At 44.1% G+C, this 23,624-nt stretch overlaps 1 protein-coding gene across 1 annotated transcript in view; it reads left to right on the top strand.

Annotated features, from left to right (window-relative positions):
* Positions 1-23,624, top strand: part of Spag17 (sperm associated antigen 17) — a 216,288-nt gene that overhangs the window by 20,403 nt on the left and 172,261 nt on the right. The window contains exons 2-3 of the mRNA XM_048442183.3: positions 19,229-19,369; positions 19,981-20,067. Coding sequence (XP_048298140.3) covers positions 19,229-19,369; positions 19,981-20,067 — 228 coding nt within the window. The remainder of the gene's footprint in view (positions 1-19,228; positions 19,370-19,980; positions 20,068-23,624) is intronic.

Genomic DNA, 23,624 nt, shown 5'->3' with positions numbered 1-23,624 from the left:
TAAAGGGTAGATTATTTTCTTACACCGAATCTCTTTATTTCATCTTGTGTATGCTCCGCACCTCTCAGCGCAAGGCTCTGCACCTCTCCAGATATCCCCGAGGCTTACAGGTCCTGCCCTCTGTGTTTGCCTCTTCAACATTCTCCTAGCTGTGCGGTGAGTCTTCCTGTCGCCACACTAGTTTCCTGTGGACCCCACATTTCTCCGTAACTGCTGATTCAGGGTAGAATATAGCAGATGCCTTCCTGACTCCACTGGCTCAACAGAAACCATTTGGCTAGCTTTGGAATCTTGAATTTTACATATTAAATCTGATTTTTAAGTGTGATTAGAAGCAGTTGAGGTTTCATCTGGTACCTCAAGGCCCAGGTTCTGCAGTGGCACACTTCCTCCAACAAGGCCACACCTTGTCCATGAAGACCACACCTCCTAATAGTGCCACTCCCTGTGGGCCTTTGGGGACCATTTTTATTCAAACCACCACAGATGGTAATGCAGAAGCTCAGTTGAGAGCCCCCTTCCTGATAATGCTTGCCTACATAATAAATTAAGTTACAAGTTCTGGTGATTTGTTTAAAAATGTTTCCAATCACTGTATCGGTATGTTTGTTTTCCAACCATTTTGTTGGTATGCCTGCTTTCCAATCACTTATTGATATGTTTGTTTTCTAAGCACTTTATTGACCTGCATTGATAAGAAAATTACTTCAGCTGCTTTAACAAGGGACTGATTTTCATTGCCCTTTCAGTTTTCTTGGTCATTTGCTATCCATTTGACTTACTGGGAACTCGAGCTTCAGAAAAACGCAATACCCACTTAGATATTTTTTGAAAGAGTTTTGTCTGCTTAACTTTAGCATCACCAACACTGAGCTCCATTCCTGTCGCTAGCAACAAGTCACATTTTATGCTGACATCATTGCTGTTATTTTAGAAATACAAATTATTAAAGTAGTGCTTTTTATTTTCCAGGATGAAAATCTCACTGTGTTGCCCAGGCTGGCCCCAAACTTTTGATCCTCCTGCCTCTGCATACCCTTTCTTCTCAGAGATTATTTGCCCATCTTCTTGTCTTTCTTGAAGCCATGAGCCAAATACGCTTAGCGCATGAAGCGCTCACTGACAGCTCACATTGATGACCCTTCTGTCATGCTCCCACCACATCCACAAACATCACAGTTATGGCTGCCATACTTCCTAGAGGTGTTCCTCAAGATGCCCTCTTCCTTGACTGTGGACTTCTCATAGAGAAGGACTGATTAACATAATCTTTGGGCACCCTGTCGAGAACACGATGACTTAAATATATTGTTTTAATTGGAGGAAAGAAAAAGCAAATGCAGGGGTTCAAGTCAGTTTTACCAAAATTAATTCCCTCTAAACTCTGTTCTTTCCTCTTTCCATTATTTTTATCAAGATAAAATAAATAGTATTACATGTTTATTTTTATAATGTTGGTATATTGAGGTTTTTTGGTTTTTGAGGGGGAGTTAGAGACAGGGTTTCTCTGTAGCTTTGGTGACTGTCCTGGAACTAGTTTTTGTAGACCAGGCTAGCCTCAAACTCACAGATATCTGCCTGCCTCTGCCTCCTGAGTGCTGGGATTAAAGGTGTGCACCACCACCACCCAGCTAACGCTGGTACGTTGTGAACCCTGTAATCTACTACTAGGATGAAGTCTCAGAACATTTGTTCAGAACCTTTCCAAGATAGATTCTATTATAGGTTGCTCCATGCTTTCCCAGCAAATATTAACTGCTCTCAAACTTAACACTACTCTAACTTCTGGCACCATACAAATGGTTTACTTATTTTGAATATTCCATAAACAGGTGGATACATAATTTGTTCTTTTGTTCAGTTCAAGGTCTATGATACTCATGCATGAATAACTTAGTGTATTTTTTGTACTCTTTATATATAACTGCCTTGACACTTTACCTGTGATCTCTTCATACGGCCCTTGGGTTGTCTCTGTGGGAGGGACCTACACAGAAGACTTGTACAAGCCCCTCTTTGACTCTGCACACCCACTCCCCTTGGGCAAACGTTCGAGACTTGCAGTACTGTATTGTAGGACAAGCCTCTGTTTAACTTTAGTAAACAAGTTTCCAATCTATTCTTAGTAATTTATGAGATTGCAAGTCATCTGTCAGGTTTAATTCTATCATTCTTCAAATTTTTATGTATGAATGGATGTATTTATTTATTTATTCTATGTTCTTTGTCAGGCACAGAGGTTAGAGGACAACCTGGGTTCTCTCCTTGTATCATGTGGCCCCTTAGAATTGAACACAGATGATCAGACTGGCCAGTAAGTGCCCCTAACTGCTGAGCCATCTCCCCAGCCTTCCATCATTCTTATCAGAACGTGTTCCCCCATAACGATCCTAAAATTGTTTTTAGTTTCCCCTCAAATGAGTCCACTCTTTTCACTCTGTGACTCTTTCCAGATGTTCTGACCTTTTGCTTGTATCTAAAACTGAACCCAGCTTTCGAAGTGTTGCCCCGTTGGTTTCACAAATGGGAAATGTTTGTCTTCTGCTTCACCCTCTCCTTTCTGTCCATGGTAAGCAAGGACTTTCCAGGGGCTGTAGCGCCGGGTTCTGATGGCAGTGGGAAGTCATCTCACACAGATGTATTCGCTGAGATTGATATCAGAACCTCTGGACTTGAAGCTACAATTTAGAAGGTGTTTTCATCGGTGCATTCACTGTCTAGTCCCGTGACTCTCATGGGCATATCTGCTTTCTCAAAGCTTTAGGATGCCTCCTGGCCGTGCTCACCCATTCCCTTGGCATCATCTCATCATCACAGCTGATAATAAAAACAGGGCCTGGCGATGAGAGGAAAGACCCCCAGTCTGTGGTTTGGAGCGTGTCTGCTGTGTGTCTCCTTGATCAAGACTGCATTTCGTGCTTTCCATCTATATAATGAAGAAGTGAGGCAAAATGGCAAGAAGAATAATCTCACAGCCTGACAGCGTATAATTTTAGATCTCACTATGTAGCCCATTTTCATGTCCTTTGTGGCGGTTAATAAGTTCCATCATCCAAGGTCAGTCCCCAGAATTCCCTACCGTTAACATGTCTCCACGCAGAGAATGCCCCATTTAATTTCACCTTTGTCTCTATGCCAGATCTTAACCATGACAAATCTTTCTTCTACTCCCATTGTAACTCAATATTTTTGAGGGGAAGCCTACAAAATGCTTTCTAAATGTTTAGATAAATTTTGTTTCCTGGTTTTCCTTGTCTTCAGCCCTCACCATCATTTTTGTGTGTTTTTGTTATTCATTTTCTGTTAAATATAATTATAATGTATGACCTGAGGTGGCACAGGCACCAGAGCCACTTCTTGCTCAGTAAATATTGAGTAGAAAAGGGAAGGCACCTCCCAAACTCTTGACTAAGCTCATTCAGTTTAGTAACATTGAGTCCACCTGCCCCTCTGTTCCCATGCACTATTTAGTGTGACGACGCATTTGTCGCAGGTCTCATTGCTGTGACAAAGTCCCCCACGAAGGTGACTTAAGACAGGAGAGCTTATTTTGCCTCCTGAGCTTGAGGACTTGGTCCATCACGGCGGGGTAGGTGTGGTGGTAAGAACACCCCTGACCCTGACCGTGCTGGCAGCATGAGACCACTAGTACTGTCCTATCAGAGATAAGGACAGAGAAGAAGGTCGGTGCTCAGCTGCAGGTCTTAATTAGGATTTCTATTGCTGTGAGGATACACCATGACCATGGCAAATCTCATGAAGAAAACATTTAATTAGGGTGGCTCACAGTTCAGAGGATTAGTCCATTATCATCACGGTGGGAAGCAAGCATGGCCGCATGCAGGCAGACATGGTGCTGGAGCTCAGAGTTCTACATCTTGATCCAAAGGCAACAGGAAATGAGCTGAGACAGTGGACATGGCTTGAGCATAAATGAGACCTCAAATTCCACCTCCACAGTGACATACTCCTCCCAAGAAGGCCAAACCTACTCCAACAAGGCCATACCTCCTAATAATGCCATTCTCTCTGAGCTTATGGGGCCAATTATATTTGAACCATCAAAATCGGAAAGCCCCTTTTTATTGAGTCTGGGACCCTCAGCCTGTAGAATGGTGCTACCAACATTCGGAGTGAGTCTTCCAGCCTCAGTTACACTTCTCTGGAAACACTCTCACAGGCATTCCCAGGGTTCGTCTCCTAGGTGAGCCTAGATCCTGTCAGGTAGACAGGCATACTGAACAAGAACAAACCAGTTTATACTTGTCATTGTCGCTGTGAGGACAAAGGATCAGAACCACCTACTCTCTCATTCGCCATGCACATCTTATGAATTTTCCCTCAGCCTAAGGAAAAGTAAGTGGACACGGAGTTTATAAAGGCCACATTTCCCACCTTCACCATGAAAACATCTATGGATGTCTTCTGCCATTCTTTATGAAGGCTACCATTTAGCTTGCTCACAAGTAACGTGTTTTAAAATCAAACCTAAAGGAAAGATTATCCATTTTGTCCTCATGCTCAAGAGTCAAGAACAATTACATTGAGTGACTAAGTATTTTGGTCATGCCTTTGCATTTTGGTGATGTGAGATCCAAAGGTGAATCAGCTGAGCCAACCATCTCGTCTTTCAGGTCTCACCCAATAGTTACCCACTCAAGCATGGTGTCACTCAAAGTCTGACCCCAGTTTCTTTGGTAGCGTCACTTACCTTCCTTGGCTTTGTCTATCTATTGGCATTATTCCCGATTCTGATCACTCTTATAATCTTAGAGTTATTCTTATGAGTCTTCCAACAACAGCAAGGATGTTGAAATTTCCCTCATGTTTTGGGATTCAGCTACCAGGATAAGGTCTTTAAAGTCATCTAAGGTTCCATGGTCAGTAAAAATGTCATCAAAAAGAACAAGCAGCGAGAAGTCAGTTTTGTTTGACATAGTGGGCAACTGTACTTAGCACTCTGTTTTAAATTAATCCAGTAAAGAACATTCCTTGGCTTAGATTAGAAAACGTGGAAGTTTGACATGGCTTCATCAAGTAATTAAATTCAATTGAAAACACTATTTCCTTCCTTTTAAATTACTGTTCTATGAACTGCTTCAATATGTAGAAAGGAGAGGTCGGTAGGAAAAAAGAACAGCAGGGGACTTCTGGGACCCAAACATTACATCTGAAAAAATAGGCACTACTGGTTCTAAGCATCTAATCCCTGGTCTGCAAGCACCGGGCTCACTCAGGAACCAGTTGATCTGAATCCTAGATTCACAGAGTTAAAACTGGGGATACAACTCAAACGATCTGTGCTTTGACAAACATGATTCTAATGCAATCTAAATTTTCAGACACTTCCTAAGGGGCTGAGCACAGCTTAAGTGCTATGCTGCTAGGGAGGGACTGACAACTCCTCCAGAGGTAGGTACAGCCACCAGGGGCTGGGAGCTCAGGAAAAAGTTCAGGAATAAAGGAGGTGTTTACCTAGAAGGAGGACACACTAAAGAAAGAGACTAGGCTGAGCAAGGCAGAAATCTGCAGAAATGTGCGAGCAGTTGGAGGGAAGGAAAGGAAAGGTGAAAATGATACATTCTACTTCAATAAAAACTTTATAAATTAATAAAATAGAAGGAAGGAACAGTTTCAACGGGGAGAGAAGTCATTGGTTCTAAACCCAGGGAAAAGGTGGGAGAGGATCAGAAGCTGCGATGACTAGACGAAATAGAAATGGGAGAAACTAAGTCAGTAGAGTCAGCTTGCATGGCTTTTGTTCTTTGTGAAAGGGGAGGTCGGTTCCTGCTGTGCCATTTGGGGGTGATGAGAGAGAGAAAGGAGTCAGTTTTAGACCTGTCAGTTTGGAGATGATGGAAGAGTGTCAAAGTAGACATCTCTATAAAAAGGTCAAAATTGCAGGGAGCAACTGCTGCGAGGGCAGAGAATGAGTGACCCTGCAGGGTTTGGCAGTAATCAGGACATCTCTTCACCCCACTCGGTAGCCAAGGCTCAGGGGGCAGGGAGATGGCAAGAACCTGAGGTTGGGGAACACTACTGCAACCAGTGTGTTTGGACATCATAAGACGGGACATTAACTCGTGAACTTACTGCCACTACAGCTCTTAACAGGCACAAGAATGAGACTGGCAACCTTTTTTTCATGCAAGTGGGGAGGGTTTGGTGAAACCCTATTCCTTTCTGAAAGACTGTTGACTGTTAATAATGGTGCTTGAGAAATGGGTACCACTTTTATCAATGGTGTAATCACTGTATGTTGTCCATGCTCCAGTAAATAACTTCCCACCCATGTTCTTGCAGTGTTGACAGAGGTTTCTGTCCTACCTAGTCCCACAGCCATTCGGTCCCAAAGAAATACACAGAGGTTTACGTTAATTATAAACTGATTGGTCTTTTAGCTGAAGCTTCTTATTAACTCTTACATCTTAAATTAACCCATAATTCCTGTCTGTGTTAGCCATGTGGCTTGGTACCTTTCATCAGTAAGGGGTTCTCTTCTTGCTTCCTCTGCATCTGGATGAGGACTGAAGACTGAGCCTTTCCTTTTTTCTGTTCTGGTTGTCCTGCCTATACTTCCTGCTTGGCAAGTGACAAATCTTTACAGGGAACAAGACTATTTTCTCACAGCAATGTAGACAACTGTAATTAAAGACAGCATATTTAATACATATGCACACACAAACACACACACACACATACACACACTCATGCAATCATAAAAGTAGATTGGGAAGAAGAACTCATCCGAGAGAAGAGCAGAAGGTTGAGAACAGGATTCTGTAGGATACCTAAGAGATCCCTGTTTGTAGGACAGAAGAAAAGGGCCTAATGCTCAGAGGAGGAACAACTACGGGACTAGAGACAGAATAAAATGGGTTGGTGTCATGAAGTCAGGCAGGTAGAAGAGCATAGGTGGGAAGTTAAGTCTCTCACCTAGGGATGTGTAGGGAATGGGGCAACATGAATACACTGGTAATGAAGACATTGTCATGGGTCTTCAGGATTCAACTTGAGACCATTGCTTATAATGATATTGGTAATGAAGAAAGGAAGCTGGTAGAAGGTGCTCTGTGGACTTGAGGGATGGTGTGGGTTGTCAGGAAGTGGAAACTTCAGTATCAGACCATGTAGAGGGGATGCCTATGGCCATAAAGAAAAGATTTTAGAGCAATGGGGGTGGGTCATAGGACGACTGGAAGTGGGTCAAGAGGTTTGAGAGTGCTATCAACTCCAGTAAAGAAAGAAGGGTGGGAGGGGTATCAGAATCTCTCAAAGAAGCTTTTGAAACTGGTGAAGGGTATGTTGGGATGAAAATACGAAAAGTTGGAGAACACAAGCAGAGAAGCCTTGCTTTTCTCAGAGGTGACCTCCTGACTACTGCAGAGATAGAAGACAGACAAGCAACACATGCAACCAGAGAACTGTTTCCACTACTCCTGTGTGTGCCTGTGAGGCCTTTCCTAGCAAGCAGAGCTGGAGAGGGTCTAGGAGAGTGCCTGTCACCCATGTCACAGTACTTCAGACACCTCTCTCTCCTGTGAGACTGAGTCTTTTGAGAGCAAGAATTCCTTTTTTCCCTTTTACATGTTTAAGGGTATGTAGAGTGTATGTGTGCCTATTATACACATGTTTACATGTATGCATATGCATGTGGAGGCCATAGGTTGATGTCAATAATCTTCCTCAATTTTGCTGCATTTTGTTAAGACAGTCTCTTGCAGAATTTAGATTTTGATGCAGCTAATCTAGCCATCTTGTACCAAAGATGCTGTCTCTGTCTCCCAAGTGCTAGGATTATAAGCAGCTACCACATCTGTCTAGGCCTTAGGTGGGTACTGGGGACCTAAATGCTCGTCCTCCTGCTTGCACAGCAAATGCTTTTGTCCTTGGAGCCATCTCCCTGGCCCCAGGAGGACGTTCTCAAATGTCAAATGATATATCAAGTTCATTTATACCCTCATAAAAATTGTGGTTTCAAAGAAACACATGAAAACTGGAGAAGCCTTTGTTCTCAAAACCACACTCTCTTCGAGTCCCTTCTTCACCTTCCCAGAAACAACCTAGCATGAGTCCAGTGCGCATCCTCTCCCCCGTGTCTGCTTTTGTGTACCCACAAATAAAAGCTAGCAGTGCTCAAGAGTAACAGTTGGTCCCAGACCCCCGAGCTGGATGTGCATCCTAGACACAGAGCGTGCAAACGCGAACTGGGGCACAAATAACTCTCACGTTGTATTAATCAATTCTGTGGCCTGTGTTTATTCAGCATTGTGCTTTTAATTCTATCTAAATAGAGGTATACATATTCAGTTCATTGGTCCGTGTGTGTCTTTGTGTGATTAACTGTGCCCTCCTAGTAAATATTATTAGGGAATAAATTAGAGTAATATAACAACCAAACTGGGAACTTTGAACACTTGTTTCTAGGTATGAAATATTTAGACACAGAACAATTTTCCCCCTCCAAAGATTGAGGCTGTTTAAGGATTTGTGCCTCAGATTCCTTTCTCTGTTCCAAAGCCCATCTCAATGTTGTTCATTCTTCAGTGGGTCTTAGTTTAACGAATGAATGAATGACTTTCTCCTTTAAGTATTATTACTTCTCATAGGTCAGGTTCTGAGTATGCAAATATTTTCTCAAAACTCTGGGACTGGAATCGGAACTAACAGTTGGGGTTTCCGGCACTCCGTCTAGTGTTCTTTTTATTCCACCATTGAAAGAGCTATTGTAAGGATACTATTAGGAAACCAATAGGAAAGGAATAATTATTATGAGTTACTGCCCTGGTATGTCCAATAAATGGCGTCCCATGTACTTGTGTAATTGGAGAAAATTAACAACCATAAGCAGATCTGGGGCTTGAGATTTATCACAATCATGGACTGGGTCTGCTTTGTTACGTGGGCTGTAAATGAGGCTCGTGTTGTAAAGGAGATGTGTGAGTTATGAGGGGGAGAGGGTGAAGGAATGAGCCAGAAGCAGTTTCAGTGACTGGAGCTGCCCTGCTAGGGCCTCAGGTGACCTTCTGATTGCCCTGTTCGTGAGTCTACCACTCCTCCGGCTTGGGCCCTACCTCGCCCCATACTCTCTTCTGCTTCTTTTAATTTGCCTCCTAGGAAACCACTGACAAAATGATAGTTGAACTGAACCCTGAAAAACTCTCAAGCATTCTTGGAAGAGAGAGTCCAAGGATTTCTTTAAGCACCCACATCCTGCCAACCACCACTCTGGTCTGCCCTCCCACTAAGATTGATTGACCGTGACTGACCATTTGGAGTCTTACCCCAGTTTCCTCACTCAAAGCAAACTCTGCCTCTTGATTTCTTCCAGCAAACCCTGGATCCCAAGCAGCTGGGGAAGTCAGGCTTGCTGTCTAGCAAGGCCCTGGAGAGGAACAAAGGAACCTATCTCCCCTGATAAGGGGCCAGGGAAGCCACCTCTCCACTGAGACACAAGGCTTGCTTGCTTGCTTGCTTGTTTGTTTGTTTGTTTGCTTGCTTGCTTGCTTGCTTGCTTGCTTGCTAACCACTATCCTAGATGTGTGTCTTGTGTTCTCTTGGTTTGCTACATCAGTCGCATTTAGTAATGGCTTGTTAAACTAAACCATTAACTCATTCTTGTTGAATTATGACAAGAAACCAATTCAGTGATCTCTTGTGGCCCAAGATGGGTCGCCATATCTTTTCTTCTGTACCCATAGGAAATTGTTAGAAATGTCTCATCAGTCTCCATTTCCATGACAAAAACTCAACCTTCAGAGAAGCCCTGTTTGGAAAAACAAAACAAACAAACAAACAAACAAAAAACCTCACCCTCCACAAAGATCTGGAACTGCCCTGTAGATTACCCTTGACCCTCCCCTCTCAGAGTCTAATCCTGAAACCCTATTTTTAGACCCACAAAAAGGATGTACATAATAGGCAAAGAATTTTGCCTCAGTCACAAAACAGTAGAAATTGCAGTTTTGTCTTCAAAATATTGTTTGTTGTTGGACATGTCATTGAATTGGAAACAACAGGCTAGACTTTGTGACCACGGTAGTCTTGGACCCTTGCGTTTGTCAGAAGTAGTCAGAATTGTGTCCTCATTCACACAGATGCAGGAATTAAAGATGATGAGTTTTCTTATAGCGAATCATATGCGGGACTATTGCACTAACTGCCAGAACATGGATTTTCCACAAACATTAAGTATGTAGCCACTTTATGGTCAGCGTGGTCATCAGGGAGAGTATGATAAATCATTCTTGCTTCCTCTGGGAAGTCCTCAAGTAAAGGCCCAACATATGACACATAGCTTAGTGGGTATATGACCTTTAGAGTGAGATAGGAAGCTGGACATGCAAAGGGAAGGGCTAAGTAGGGTGTGGTCGTGCTTTGGAAATGTCCTAAGTTTTAACGTGGAAGGTAGGGACTTAACCTTGAAGGGATCTGAGGAAAGGAAAAGAAGGCCTGGTGCCTGAGGAAGGGTTTGATGAAAGAGCCTAGCTTTTAATATGCGATGATGAAAAGAGGTCCCCTTTCTTTGGGGGGAGTCCCTGATTCCAATTTTACATTTGTGGAGCAATTAGCAGGACTCCGCTTGGCTCTCCTCGGTCTCCTCTGGTAGAAGAATGTCTCTGATATGTAATAGTTGTTTGAAAACCCAAAGAGACTCGTTTCTTTTTGGAATCCGCCTTACGCTTTATGTTCTGAAGTTCACTGTGGACCTCAGATTTTGCTCCAAGCTATGAAGCTGTCGGAGTGCACTAGCAGAATGGCGCTGTAATTGTAGCCAACTGGTGGGGGCAGGGAGACAGTTAAGGTGTGCCGTGGTTTCTGCGGCTTCTCTGCGGAGTTGAATTCCCTGCAAAGCTTTTCCATGTGGCGTTTTTAATAGCTGCCTTAAAACTCTCTGATGCATGGAGCAAAACTGAATCAGGCTCATGTGCTAGATTGCGGGGATGGGTCAAGGACTCTCTGAAAATGAAAAAAAAATGAAGAAGAAACAAAAAAGAAAGAAACAACCAAACAACCTAAGCCAGAGGCCGAATTGTCCAAAGAAGATCCTAGGGAGTGTCCAAATTTAGAATCTCAGAAGTGGCCACCTCCTCTAGCCCAGTTTTCCAGAACTTTCTGCGGGAATCTAGGCTACCTCCCTCGAAGATACTGATCTTGCCCTTTTGTTCAGTACTTGACAACATACAAAGTGACACTACATATATTGTTCATTAGAGCCCACAATCTTTGAAGGCTGTGTTACTATGTCTTTTTTTTTTTTTACCTTAATGAGGAAACAGAGCCTTAAAGGCTAGAACAAGCTCACTCGGGTTAAGAGACAGCAAGGCAGAACCTGACACTGCCTGAGCGAGGTGCCCTTCCCGACAGCACTTAACTAATTGTAGTGATTGTGTTCAACATTTACAAAGACAAGAGAAACCAACCAGCCACGGAGCGCACACACAGCGCACAGCACAGCTCTTTGTCAGCTGCTGAGTTCTCATTGCCTGGTGTGAGATGTTCCCAGCTGTTTAGACATTAAGGGCGCACACGCTTTCTCTAACTCACATGTCAGTGACTCGGAAGCCCGATGCCTTCCGCAGTGCCAAGAGCAGCTGATAGACCACGGTCCGCTCCTCAGTCTTTCCATACCAAACGTGTATAAAAGTTCTCTTTAGTGTGTGGTTTTGGCTGCCGAATTCAAGAAGCATTTATGGAAAGCTGTTAGACGGCAGGATGAAGAGGAAGCAGTCTAGGTGGCATGTTCTAGAACCTCTTCCACTACGGAAAGGACCACCCTCACCAGCAAGGCACTATTTGGACAACTCTGGGAACTCTTGGTAATCATTTCTAATACTTAATATGTGGGCACTCTGAAGAAGAAAAACAAAGGAGTCCAGGCAATTAACTCATACGGTTTACTTACTTATCTAATTGGCAAATCGACTCTTAAGACCCTCAGTCTAATAAGTGGTAAACTTCATTGCACCTTGAAGGTGTGGTAGAGCCATAACTTCACTTCCTTTCCTTTTCTTAAGAACTAGGCCTGGAGCTCACAGACTATGGATGGACAGTTGGGAAGCTAACATGAGACCAACCTGGGTCCTCTGCATCTGGGAGACAGTTATGCAGCTTGGTCTTTTGTGGGGCCCCAGGCAGTGGGACCAGGACCTGCAGATACATGGGTTGGCTCTTTGGAGGCTATTCCCTATGGTGGGATACCTTCTTCAGCCTTGGTGCAGGGGAGAGGAGCTCGGCCTCGCCTCAGCTTGATGTGTCTTGCTTTGTTGATTAGCACGGGAGGCCTTACCTCATCTGAATGAAGACCGAGGAGGATGAGTGGATGGAGGGGGGGAGTGAGTGGGAGAAAAAGAGGGAGGGGGGACCGTGGTTGAGATGTAAAATAAATTTTAAAAATGGTGAATTAAAAAAAAAGAAGGGGCTGGAGAGATGGCTCAGCGGTTAAGAGCATTGCCTGCTCTTCCAAAGGTCCTGAGTTCAATTCCCAGCAACCACATGGTGGTTCACAACCATCTGTAATGGGGTCTGGTGCCCTCTTCTGGCCTGCAGGTGTACATGCAGACAGGATACTGTATACATAATAAATAAATTAAAAAAATTAAAAAAAAAAAGAACTAGTCCTCAATGGGCATCTGTGTTTTATATCTAGAGCCACAAAAAATCAGCTGGCTTAATGTATGCTATCTCACAGCAAACAACAGACCCATTTGCATTTTTTTGAAGCGTGGAACCAGACCTTGCCTCTAGTGAGAAGTTCGCTGGGGGCGCTTCTTCAGTGTGGCTCCCTGAGTACTCACTGCCTCCCGATGCCACTAAGCACACACACTTCTACTGTCCAAAGCCGTCTCATTGGTCTCCCCTGCGCTGTTTTGTCTGCCTTGGCTTGCGGTTGAAGATAGTACAGTATTTCTGAGAATGGACGCCAGGTACAAAGTGGTGGACAGGCGCCTCCTGTCACGGTCTGATGTGCTCTCCCCAACTCCCCAGACGAGTCTGTCTTTAATATGCTGGAGTTTGTGCGTTTATGACCTGGGCCCTCTCTTCCATTAGAATCATGGCAGCTAGCACGTTTGTTATTTTCGAAGAGAAAATTATCTCGCAAATTATCATTCAAATTAATATTTTATTTTTGACAATAAAACTATTGATAGTCTGATTATTTTTTGCTTGATGCAACCATAAGCTCACTATCGCACGAAGCAGCCATGTCAGGACAGGCAAAGACAGGTAAAAGCAGAAGTGCAACCCTCATTAATATTCAGGAAACTCAACTGTGGTTATTACTGGAGACGGGTCTCTGAGGAGCTATCTGCAGATTTTTCCAGTCAGTCGTCACAGCAATGCAGTGAGGTAGGGCCTGGCGTTGTCTTCACTTATACATGAAAAGCAACAGAGTCGTTGATCCAAGAACTCAACAGCTTAGTCTGCTAAAATTTGAATCAAGCCAAGCTATCTCCCAAACTAGGGCTCTTAACACTGCGTACCCTGTATTCACCCAAGAAATGGCTGCGGTGTGCAGGAGTCCTACCACCTGTGGGTGGGGCCACCTGGCCCTTCCATGGCAATATCCTTCATGGCCAGCTGCTAGAGTGGGAATAGAGAGGAACGGGCAGGAGTGGGTTGGCCCAGGTTCTCTCATAGGAGTCCTTGGCATATAGTTTGTCCTCTGCGCGAAATGCTTGAAGCTGGGTTCTACCTGCACTGGTGTCAGCAAATCCATATTGGCCATTGATCCTGCCCTGCTGCAGGATGCTTTGGGATGGGCTGTGTGGAAGCCGAAGAGATAAACTCCTTTGTACTCCTCGGCGCCTTTTCAGAGTTAGCCACGGCCTCTTCAATAAAAAATTGCCTGTAAGTGAGCCTTACCCATGTAGCTAGTCCTAGGGCATTGCTGGGAAATAACTGATAGCTTGGGACTAGGAAGAACACCTTATTTTGTAGCATTCACCAAATGAAGGACTACGTCTATGTCAGGCGCGGTATTCTTGAAGCTGCCTCTCTCTAAACAGTTGAGGAGCGTGGTGACCCTTGGCTCCCATGGTGCCCAGGATGGAGATCAGAGACTCAGATAAGTGGGAGGTGATATTGCTGCCAAGGCAGACTTGGGCTCTGCAACCCTCTCCCAGATTCTGGCCTGAGCCAGCCAGTGTGATTTGCTGCTTCCTTGGCTCACATCCTTTCTCTCCCCACTGCCCCTTGATACTCTTCCACTCTGACTCAAGCCTGTAGAATTCCAGCTCCCAGAACTTGTGGTCTGTTTGTAGTGGGTGAAGGGAAGAGAGACCAGGACATCATTTTGATGGGAGTAAGGAAAGAACATGGAGAAGGAAAGAGAGGGAGGTGTGGTTTTATAGTTGATGTTGCTCGGGAGTCATTAGCAGCCTCTTCCCCTTGCATCAGGTGCTTACCCAAATCGCTCTCAGGAAATATGTATTAGCAGACCCTAAATCCTTATAACTGATCCCTGGTGGGACTCATGATAGGTCGGATTCAATGTGTTCTGTGCTTGGGGACTGAAAGGCTGCAGAATGCCTACCCTTCAGCTGCCTGATGTGATACTTTCTCACAACTAATGATTCCAAGAGTCAGAGTCCTCCGAGTGCCCAGAGTCAATCCCCTTGCCTTTCTATAGAGAGTTTGGCTCTATTTTCTGTTCATGCCAAGTATGGTACACTAGTATATAAATCATAATTTCTGGCCTCAAGAGTTCGCAGTCTACTTGTCACAGCTATACGATCTGATTCCTAAACAAGGATTCCTCATGCAGAATGCACTAATATATCAAACTAAGTTTTAAGAGAAATTATGAAGGATATATATATATATATATAATACCTGCTTTAAAAAGAGTTAGGTAAAAGCATGTCATCATCATTAATATGGTACTTGCTTATCATATGACATGTGTCTATTATTGACGCTCTACTTTCAACTTAGTTTGCAGTTAAAATATTCCTTTTTAACAGATACAATTGCAGCAGCCAGTCTGAGGTAATGAAAATATTTCTTCTCCTGGCCAAAAGCCCACACCAACACTCCTCTGCTGACGGAGAGCCAAGTCTTCTGAAAGAAAAAACCTAGCATGAAAGACATTCCCAAACGCCTGTCCTCTTGGCGGTCAATCTACATGGCAAAAAAAGGGTTCCTTCAGCTGAGTCCATGGACACCAAGTGCAGGCTTGCATCTCTGCTGTGCTTAAATGGTTCTCAGTCAAGTCCACTTCTTAAATGCTGCATGGATATTATGTAAGACTCATATGTGTCTTACTGATGAAGGTTCTCTGGTCAGCTCTGGGTAGAGCCCAAGGAGACCTCTTCCCAGAAGCACAATGGAAGGCCACCAAGACAGCATTCCGTTGTCTTCCTGTATCAGCTGATACTCCTGCTACAGCAGGGGGCAATCACAGCCCCATTGTCCAACGGCTTTGACCCCTTTCTAGTGAAGGAGCTGTTATAATCATATTAGAATATGGAATGCCTAGTAAAATTTGGAGAATTTTTAATATATGAAAGAAAAATAGTTCTAAATCTACCCCATGTCTGCGAGACTGGGGGCTTTGTGAGCTGGCCAGGTTCCCTGCATGTACTGAATGCTTTCTTGCCTTAGGAGACTACATGCGAGTGTTTGGGTTAAGACGCCCTCCTGCCAGGCTTCAAATTAGGTAAGACCACTTAAGCAAATAGAAGGTAATGGATTGTGTCTACGCCCAATTCTCTTCCACCTTTGACCGACTTTATCAATAGCTCCTAGGACAGGACCCAGCAATATCTGTGTGTCATTTATGTCTCCAGGTAGCAGAGAGGCACCTTCGTTGTCCAAAGTATTGGAGTACACTAGATTAAAAGCCTCCTCCCTCGCCATTAAGTTTATTCACTGCTTTCTCTGAAGCAGCCAGTTTTTATTTCCCAGCTCCTGTTGAGTGCACACAAAGTTCCTGAACTGTCTGGAACTCGAGCACAGGTCGGAACACTACTGTTACCACAAGTATGGTCACTTGGTTGTGACATGGCACTGCCAACTCCCTCTCCCACGGTCGGTGTTCAGTCTCCCTAAACCATATTTCTCTGGCTTCCCTGTGAAAAGAAATTTAAGGACTCTGTTTAACTGTATGTTGAAGCGGAATACAAGTGGAGAAGGATTTATTGTTGTTGTTGTTGTGTTTGTTTGGGGGAGGGGTGTTTGGATGGTTGTTTTTGACAGCATTTTACCGAATCCAACTTGCGTCCGTGTTTTTCTAAGACAACATCCTATTTCTAAACGAGTTGTTGATGGTAGAAATCTGGAACCTACAGTTTTCCTGGACCCCTAATAGAGCCTCCTTATTTAGGTGCCCTCCACCCTTCTCTCATCCAGTGGTGTGTATTTCCCAGCCTCCCGCTGCCCCCTGCTGCAGCCAGCAGTTGGTACAGCCATCCCCGCAGGCACCCGCCCCCCTGAAAGTGACCACTGTCTCATGTTTCCTGGGGCCCAGGGCATATGATTAGATGAGAACTTGCAGCCCTAACAACGTCATTTTTGGATCCTACTATAGAAAGCAGACCCAATTTAGAAGCAGCTTTAAAAACCAGTGTGTGGGTGAAAACCTTGGCCACAGTTACACCTTTTAGATGCTGTTAAATGGGAGGAAGTTTCCTGATCTAGCTTCCAAGAGCTGTCTCAACGTGACGTCAGGGATCCCACACGTTTTAACATACAGGACCATGGATTGAAAAAAAAATAGACGTGTTTGTTTCTTTTTAGAACTCTCTAGGGCAAAGAAAAGAGAGCCATGGACATCTAGAGAGGGGAACTTGGGAGATGGCCTTAACCGCTCATCCTCTTTGTAAAACCATCCTTTAAAATGTGATTTACAATGTGTTTCAGGTTGGATGGAAGCTATTTCTGAAGGCTCCATGCACTTTTACAAGTACTGTAAATCTTCATCAATAATAGCACGTGACAGATGTCACATGTCATTCAGGCTCTGGTGACCTGCCCTCAGAACTATCCTGAAATAATCACAGATTTGCCAACTTTCTGTGCAGTCCCCATTGGTTTCTGCCACAATGATCTTAAACACAACATTGAACTCCTGGACCTGTCTTTTCATCTGCAGTGTACTGGTGTGCCCATTTCACAGCGTCACTTAGGGGTTCCGAGGGGCAACATGTGCCTGGCACGTGGGAGATCCACAGTAATTGTTAGTTCCTTCCTCCTCTTCCCCTCTTTCTTCATGTCTGGAATGGCCCAAATCTGCCTTTGACACGGGATCCTAATGGGTAGGTAGCAGGCAACAATACCCTCTCTTGGAATTGTCTTTTAAAAAGCTGTGTGACAAGTTTTTGTCACCATTGGCTTTCAACTATCAGCAAAGAAACTTGCAGGGAAAAGAGAGAGAGAGAAGGGGGCAGTTGTTTCCGGTGTCGGGACTTTAACACATGCCCTGTCCAGGAAAGGTGGGTCCTGTTCCATGAGAACAGAAGGGGCTTTCCCCTGAAGCTCTCGCTACAGATGCGGCTTTGATAAGAGTACCCCAGTGGTAGGGATGGTATCCAGTGCAAGGAAGCTCACTTAGCGGCAATGAATTCTTTTCTAAACAATTTGTTAAAATACCATACTGAATTTTTAGGACCAGAACATTAAACAAAAAAAAAATTAAGTGCTCTCTCTTTCTACATCAAATTAGCATCCATACAGGTTTTAAACTCAGTAACATAATTTTTTAAAATAAAGTCACGCCTGTCTGCATGCGTGCAAACCTAGGACATTCTCTGTAAGCAATGCACACGTTTTTATGTTCTCACATGTGGTTTTGTTTTCCTGGTGGCGCTGGACTCTGGGTGGATCTTGTCATGTAGTAAGTTCCCATGGAAAACACTGTTTGTTGGTAAGAAAGGCTGGACCCTGCCTCTCCTCACACCAAGACTCTGCTTCTCACCATGCCAGCCTGGCTGTGAGCAGAGTCCAGAGAGAGCCACACAAAATTGCATGTTTCACAAAAAAAACTGCATGAAGTTTTCCAGTCTCCTTAGACATTGTCTTGGCCTCCACCAAGAGCAGGTTTTACTCCACAGACGCCAGCCTCCCAGAAGTAGCTAGAACAAGTGGTTTTCAACCTTCCTAATGCTGTGACTGACACTTTAATTCACCTCCTCGTGCGGTGGTGACCCCAAGCCATAAAATTATTTTTGCTGCTACTTCATAACTGTAATTTTTGCTGCTGTTATGAATCATGATGTAAATATCTGATATTTATGATGGTCTTAGGTGACCCCTGTGAAAGAGTTGTTCGACCCCCAAAGGGCTCAGTTCCCCTAAAGGGTTGAGAACTGCTGAGCTAGTTACGGGCTTAGATACGGCCATGCCTAACTCTCTTATTATGCATGAGGACCCTGAGACTTAGTGACATCATGTGCCTGGGGTCCCCTCCCCTGATAGTCTTCTCTTCTCCCTGATGTCTTTGTCATACACACTTGCCTTACCTCCCCATGAGACCAATTTGTTCAGAAGTAGAAATCAGTCCCCTTTCAAACACCAGGAGGTTGTGAGGGGCGGGGAAAAATGCACGGAGTTCCACTCGGTCTGCCTGAGAATTACCTTTGCCAATAGAAATGGTAGTGAGTGGAGATAAAGGGATTGCGGAATGAAATCCCTGTCTTTAGCAATTTGTTTCTTTAAATTGTTTGAATCAAAATTGTATGTCCAAGCCTTTTTCCTAGCCGTGGAAAGAATCCGTCTGTGGATCAGCAGTCATGTTCTTGTTTACAGAGAGAGGAGAAGGGGTGTCCTGGTTCCCAGTACGAACTCTCTCAGTGTCACCCAACCGTTAGCAATTATTGCTCGGATTTCTTCTATAAACCTAGCACTATTTCAAGTCACTGTCTAGAGAAAGGACCAGGAAATGAAACAATGATTACTGCTTTGAGACTGCATTTTAATGTACGTTTGTGGCACAGGAATGATATATTGATTGCAAACACCAACATTTTGGGGGATGCAAAGGGGACAGCATTTTACTGGAATTTCCCTACCTTCAGAAATGGTTTTTCTGGTTTCTCAAGAAAATTTTAGTCGTTACATGAAATTTGGCACAATACTGCCGCCTTGTGGCTACTTTTGTCAAAACTGCACATGTACTTCAAGGTCAACCCTGTCCTTGTAAGATTTACAAGAAAACTCTGATTTTCAGTGGGAGCCTCTGACCCAGGGAAGAGTGCTTAGTATTTAATTCTGTCCACTCTTGTAACAGAACGACTGGAAGGCCTCCATCGCTTTCGTGGTTGGGAACCGGATTGAGGATGATCTTCTCATCCGTGCTCTAGACATGGCTGTCCAAGTCCCTCAGCGAAAACTCTTCAGTATAGTGTCATGGCAAGAAATTCTCCAGCAGGTACCTGTCTCTTCCCGCCTCACCCTCTCCAAAGTCATTCTTCCTTAAAGTTGTGGAATGAAATTTTAGAGTAGGCCAGAATGATCACGTGTTGAACTGCTTCGTCATTTATGGTGACTGACTGTAAACACACATTTACATTCTGCTAACAATTTAAAATGTGTAATCTGAAAGGACTGACCTTTTCATTCATGTAGGCCATTCAGACTTCTTTCCATCGGCAAGGATTTCTGCTACCCTTCCAGGCAGGGTGCTAAGATCTCTGAGGGATTATTTACTATAAGATTAGATAACAATAAAAGAGGGGGAAATGACGATAAATAGGGAAAGCCCGTGACTAACTGAAAAGCGGAGTCTATAGAGAACCTAGCTGGTTCAAATCAGAGGCTATGAGGCCATAGAAAAGGGCTGTCGGGGTGCACAGGCCCCTGCAGGTGACAGCAGCCTGCCTAAGAGGTTACCAATGCGGCATCCACGTGATGACTGTTACTTTCTTGCTAAGTTGCCTGATGGCTTAATTTGAATCCCTGAGATATTTGAAAGTTTCACAGATCTGTGTGTTCCCTGAGTCACTCTTTCTTTCATGACAAGTTCATTCAACTGTCTTACAGATCAATGAAATACAGACACTTGCTGGAACTGCCTCAGCTAAAAAGGGGAAAAAGCCCGCAAGCAGCAATTTACCGTTATATTATGAGGTGAGTGCCCAAGTCTGTCAAAGAGATTTTTATAACCTTTAGAAATAAAGCATGCAGTATGATGCTGTTAAAGTTTTTAATTCAATCTTAAAGTAGATATTCACTCTTCTTTGGATATGTCTGCTCCTTATAGTGGAGGCACACACATACACGTGCCTCTTAGAGTAAACGTAACTGGATTGTTTACACTATCATTGCTCCAATTAAAAAAGCATAAATCAAGAGCAGTTATGTACCAAATCATTGGGCTGTACCCTTCCTTCAATGACAATTATTGAATGTGTGACAGTATTAAAGAGAGTCATTGTTAGTGTTAGTGAAAGAAACAAGAAAGGGCTTCTTATATAAGAAAGAGCCACAACAGGAATAATATTCCAACAGCTAGCGAATCTTGTACACATTTTACATCTCACTTTAATCAACGTAAAACTTGCAATATTCCTCAGATTAGTGGCACATTCCATTGCTAGCAGCTGCTCGACACCAAAGCCTGCTTGATACATAATTCCTGTGCCCAGGGCTGGCAACTCAGGCTCGGTGAGAAAGGGGCTCTTCTCACCCTGCCTCGTTAATATCTTCCTTGGGGCGTGCAAGAGATACAAAAGTCCAGTGGCCAACTGCAATAGCATCGACAGTTTTTAGGCACGATTTTAGGGCTATGCAGACCTAAATCACGAAGATGTGAGAATCTTTTCAGAGACGAGCTTGTTTGCAGTTGGAGACGAATGAAAGTTTTATGTGTCCCGGGTCTTAGGTGATTCCGACATGACCTCTTCAGCACGGCCTGAGTAGCGTCTGAGCCAGTTTCCTTGTCGTTATTGATAGTTGACAGAACTGCAAATATTTTGGCATTCATTCTTGCTATACCTCTTTCAATGTTTTGGCACACTCACTCTGCAAGCACAGCCAAATTACATACCTCCCATCCTTTCGTACGATGTTCTGAATGTGTGCACACCATTTGAAACATTATGTGATACCTGGATTTAAAATAGCGGAATTTTTTTCTTCTGAAGTGGTCGTGGAAATCCATGTCCAAGTATCAGGTCTGGGATCAATTAGCCCCCCACCCCCACCCCCAAAGGATTCTTTCTTCTTCAAAGATACTCAGTAAAACACAGAGATGATAACAGGGCCGTTTTGACGTTTAATCTGGACAGGCATTTTGACTTGGATGTGGGCTAGCACCATGCTACAGATCCAGAGTTTCATTAGAAAGCCAGCCCCCTCCAGCATGTGCTGGGACTCTCTGTTGCATCGTCTCCACTCAGGGGAGGTCCCTCTCACATCTGGCTCTCCCACATTCTTCCACTGGAGCATCTGGGCAGTAAGCCTCCCACACTTGCTTTTCTGAATGGTTCCAGAAGGAAAGAGGAAGACAGGGTGGAGCACCACGGAGATCGGGCCTCGGAGGCACCAGAAATCCATTACCATCAATCACTGGAGCACGAATGATAAAGAACATGAAGCAAGTGCGGGCTCCTGGTCAGCCCCAGCCTAAGACGGGGCACATCTGGAGAAAAGCGCGCATCTGCATTTCCAGTCTCAGGCCCTCCCCACTGACTCCCTCACCTGATGCCTCCTCCACCGGGAATCAAAGTGATATTGTTTATGCCTGTGGAGAGCATCCAGGTAGTTGGGAGTGGTGGCCATAGAAGAGGCTCAGGGGCCAGAGTCTTCTGGAGCCTCTGGACTTTTGAGCCTCATGAATAGCCTGTTCCATGAGTCTGTTTCTGCTTGCATGGTCCAGGGTCCATAGTATGTAGGAAACCTCCATAGACAAACTCTTTAGGAGCATAATTAGGAAGTCTTGCATTTTCTCTTTCAAGAAAACTTGGTCACTGGGAAAAGGAATAGAGCTAAAAATGTAGCTCGACCTTGGGGGAGTTCATGAGTCTTGTTTCCTTTTAAATCTCTGTTGTTGAGGTTGGGGGCCATTTGTTGGCTGAGTTTTCTGTCTTGCCCAGTTCCCACAGTCGTTAAGTCCCAAAGAAACCACCTAGAGGTCTACATTAGTTATAAACTGATTGGCCCATTAGCTCAGGCTTCTTATTAACTCTTATAACTTATATTAGCCCATTATTCTTCTCCATGTTAGCCACATGGTTTGGTACCTTATTCAATGAGGCAGTCACATCTTGCTTCTTCTGTTGCTGGGTCAGGACTGCAGACAGGACTTCCTTCTTCCCAGAATTCTCCTATTCTCATTGACCTGCCTCTACTTCCTGTCTGGTTGTCCTGCCTATACTTCCTGGCTGGCTAACTGGCCAATCAGAGTTTATTTAAAATATAATTGACAGAATGCAGACCATTGTCCCACATCAGAGCTCCATTTTGAATTTAAAGGCTCAAGAATACCATAAAGACAGTCAACATGATTGCATATTTATGTCTACATGTAGGACGTCCTTGTTGACCTTAAACCAGAGCCTAGTCTTTTTTGCTTTATTAAACAGAGTCAACCTGTTTGGCTTCCTGGTTTCTCAACTTGTGGTTGCTTGGTAAGCCACCAGTTAAAATGACACCCCACTACAGTGAAGCTTATCCTTGAGTAGCAAAACTGGCTCAGAGCCTCCTTACATCTCTTAAGTGGAGACTTGAAATGTCTGGGCTAGCAAGGCCCACATGCCTGAGCGATTTGCTCAGGGTTTCGTTTGAATGGATTGGCGTTGTATACACAGGCAACTCATTTGAAATTGTGTAATTTCCCCTGAAACTTTAGAATGTCATCTAGCCACGATATTGTATACAAGAACGACCTTATTTATACATCGTAGTTCTCTGAAACCCACTTATATTTCTGCTAACGTGAATTCCCCAGAGGCAGCACTACAGTCCATTTGTTCATTCACAGGTAAATACACAGCTTCAAGTTTTCCCATTTTACCATCAACTCTGTGCTCTTTCATTAGTCTCAGTCTCAGTGATGTCTAACTTGGGAGGGTAGATACTGGCATCCAGATATAGAAAGGGGGAGTTTAGAAAAAGAGAGCAGATGAAGCAGAGACATGGGAATTAGAGGGATCTCTGTGAACATGGGAGAAGTCGCAGTGGATGTGAGAGAAGTCTCCGTGAACGCGGGAGAAGTCTCAGTGACATGGGAGAAGTTTTAAAGAAAGCGCAGTAAATCTGTAGTTCCATAGTACAATAAACACTAGATAGGAAAGGATAAATCCTGGGTACAGCACTTAACTGCTCTTTTAGGGGAGCTGGGTCTGATCCCCAGGACCCACACAGCTGCTCACAACTATCTGTAACTCCACTTCCAAGGGATATTCTGACCTCATCTGACCTCCGTGGGAACCAGGCACATTCATGGTGCACAAATACACATTCAGCAAAACACCCACACACATAAGAAAGGGAGGGAGGGAGGGAGAGGAGAGAGAAACACTGAGGAAGTATATGTTTTAGATTCCGGCTGAACTAGTGTTTACTCAGCATCCATGCCCAGGGATCCATGCCATCCCTCTTATGTGCCTCTTATGTGCTTCTTATATGCTTCTCATGTGCTTCTTATGTGCTCCTGTGCTTTAGGGCCCATGTGGAGAATATGA

This window comes from Myodes glareolus, chromosome 17, assembly GCF_982192425.1.
Source record: "Myodes glareolus chromosome 17, mMyoGla1.1, whole genome shotgun sequence".
Taxonomy (NCBI): Eukaryota; Metazoa; Chordata; class Mammalia; order Rodentia; family Cricetidae; genus Myodes; species Myodes glareolus.
Note: the sequence above shows the minus strand (reverse complement) of the source record. Positions and strands in the feature narration are given on the sequence as shown.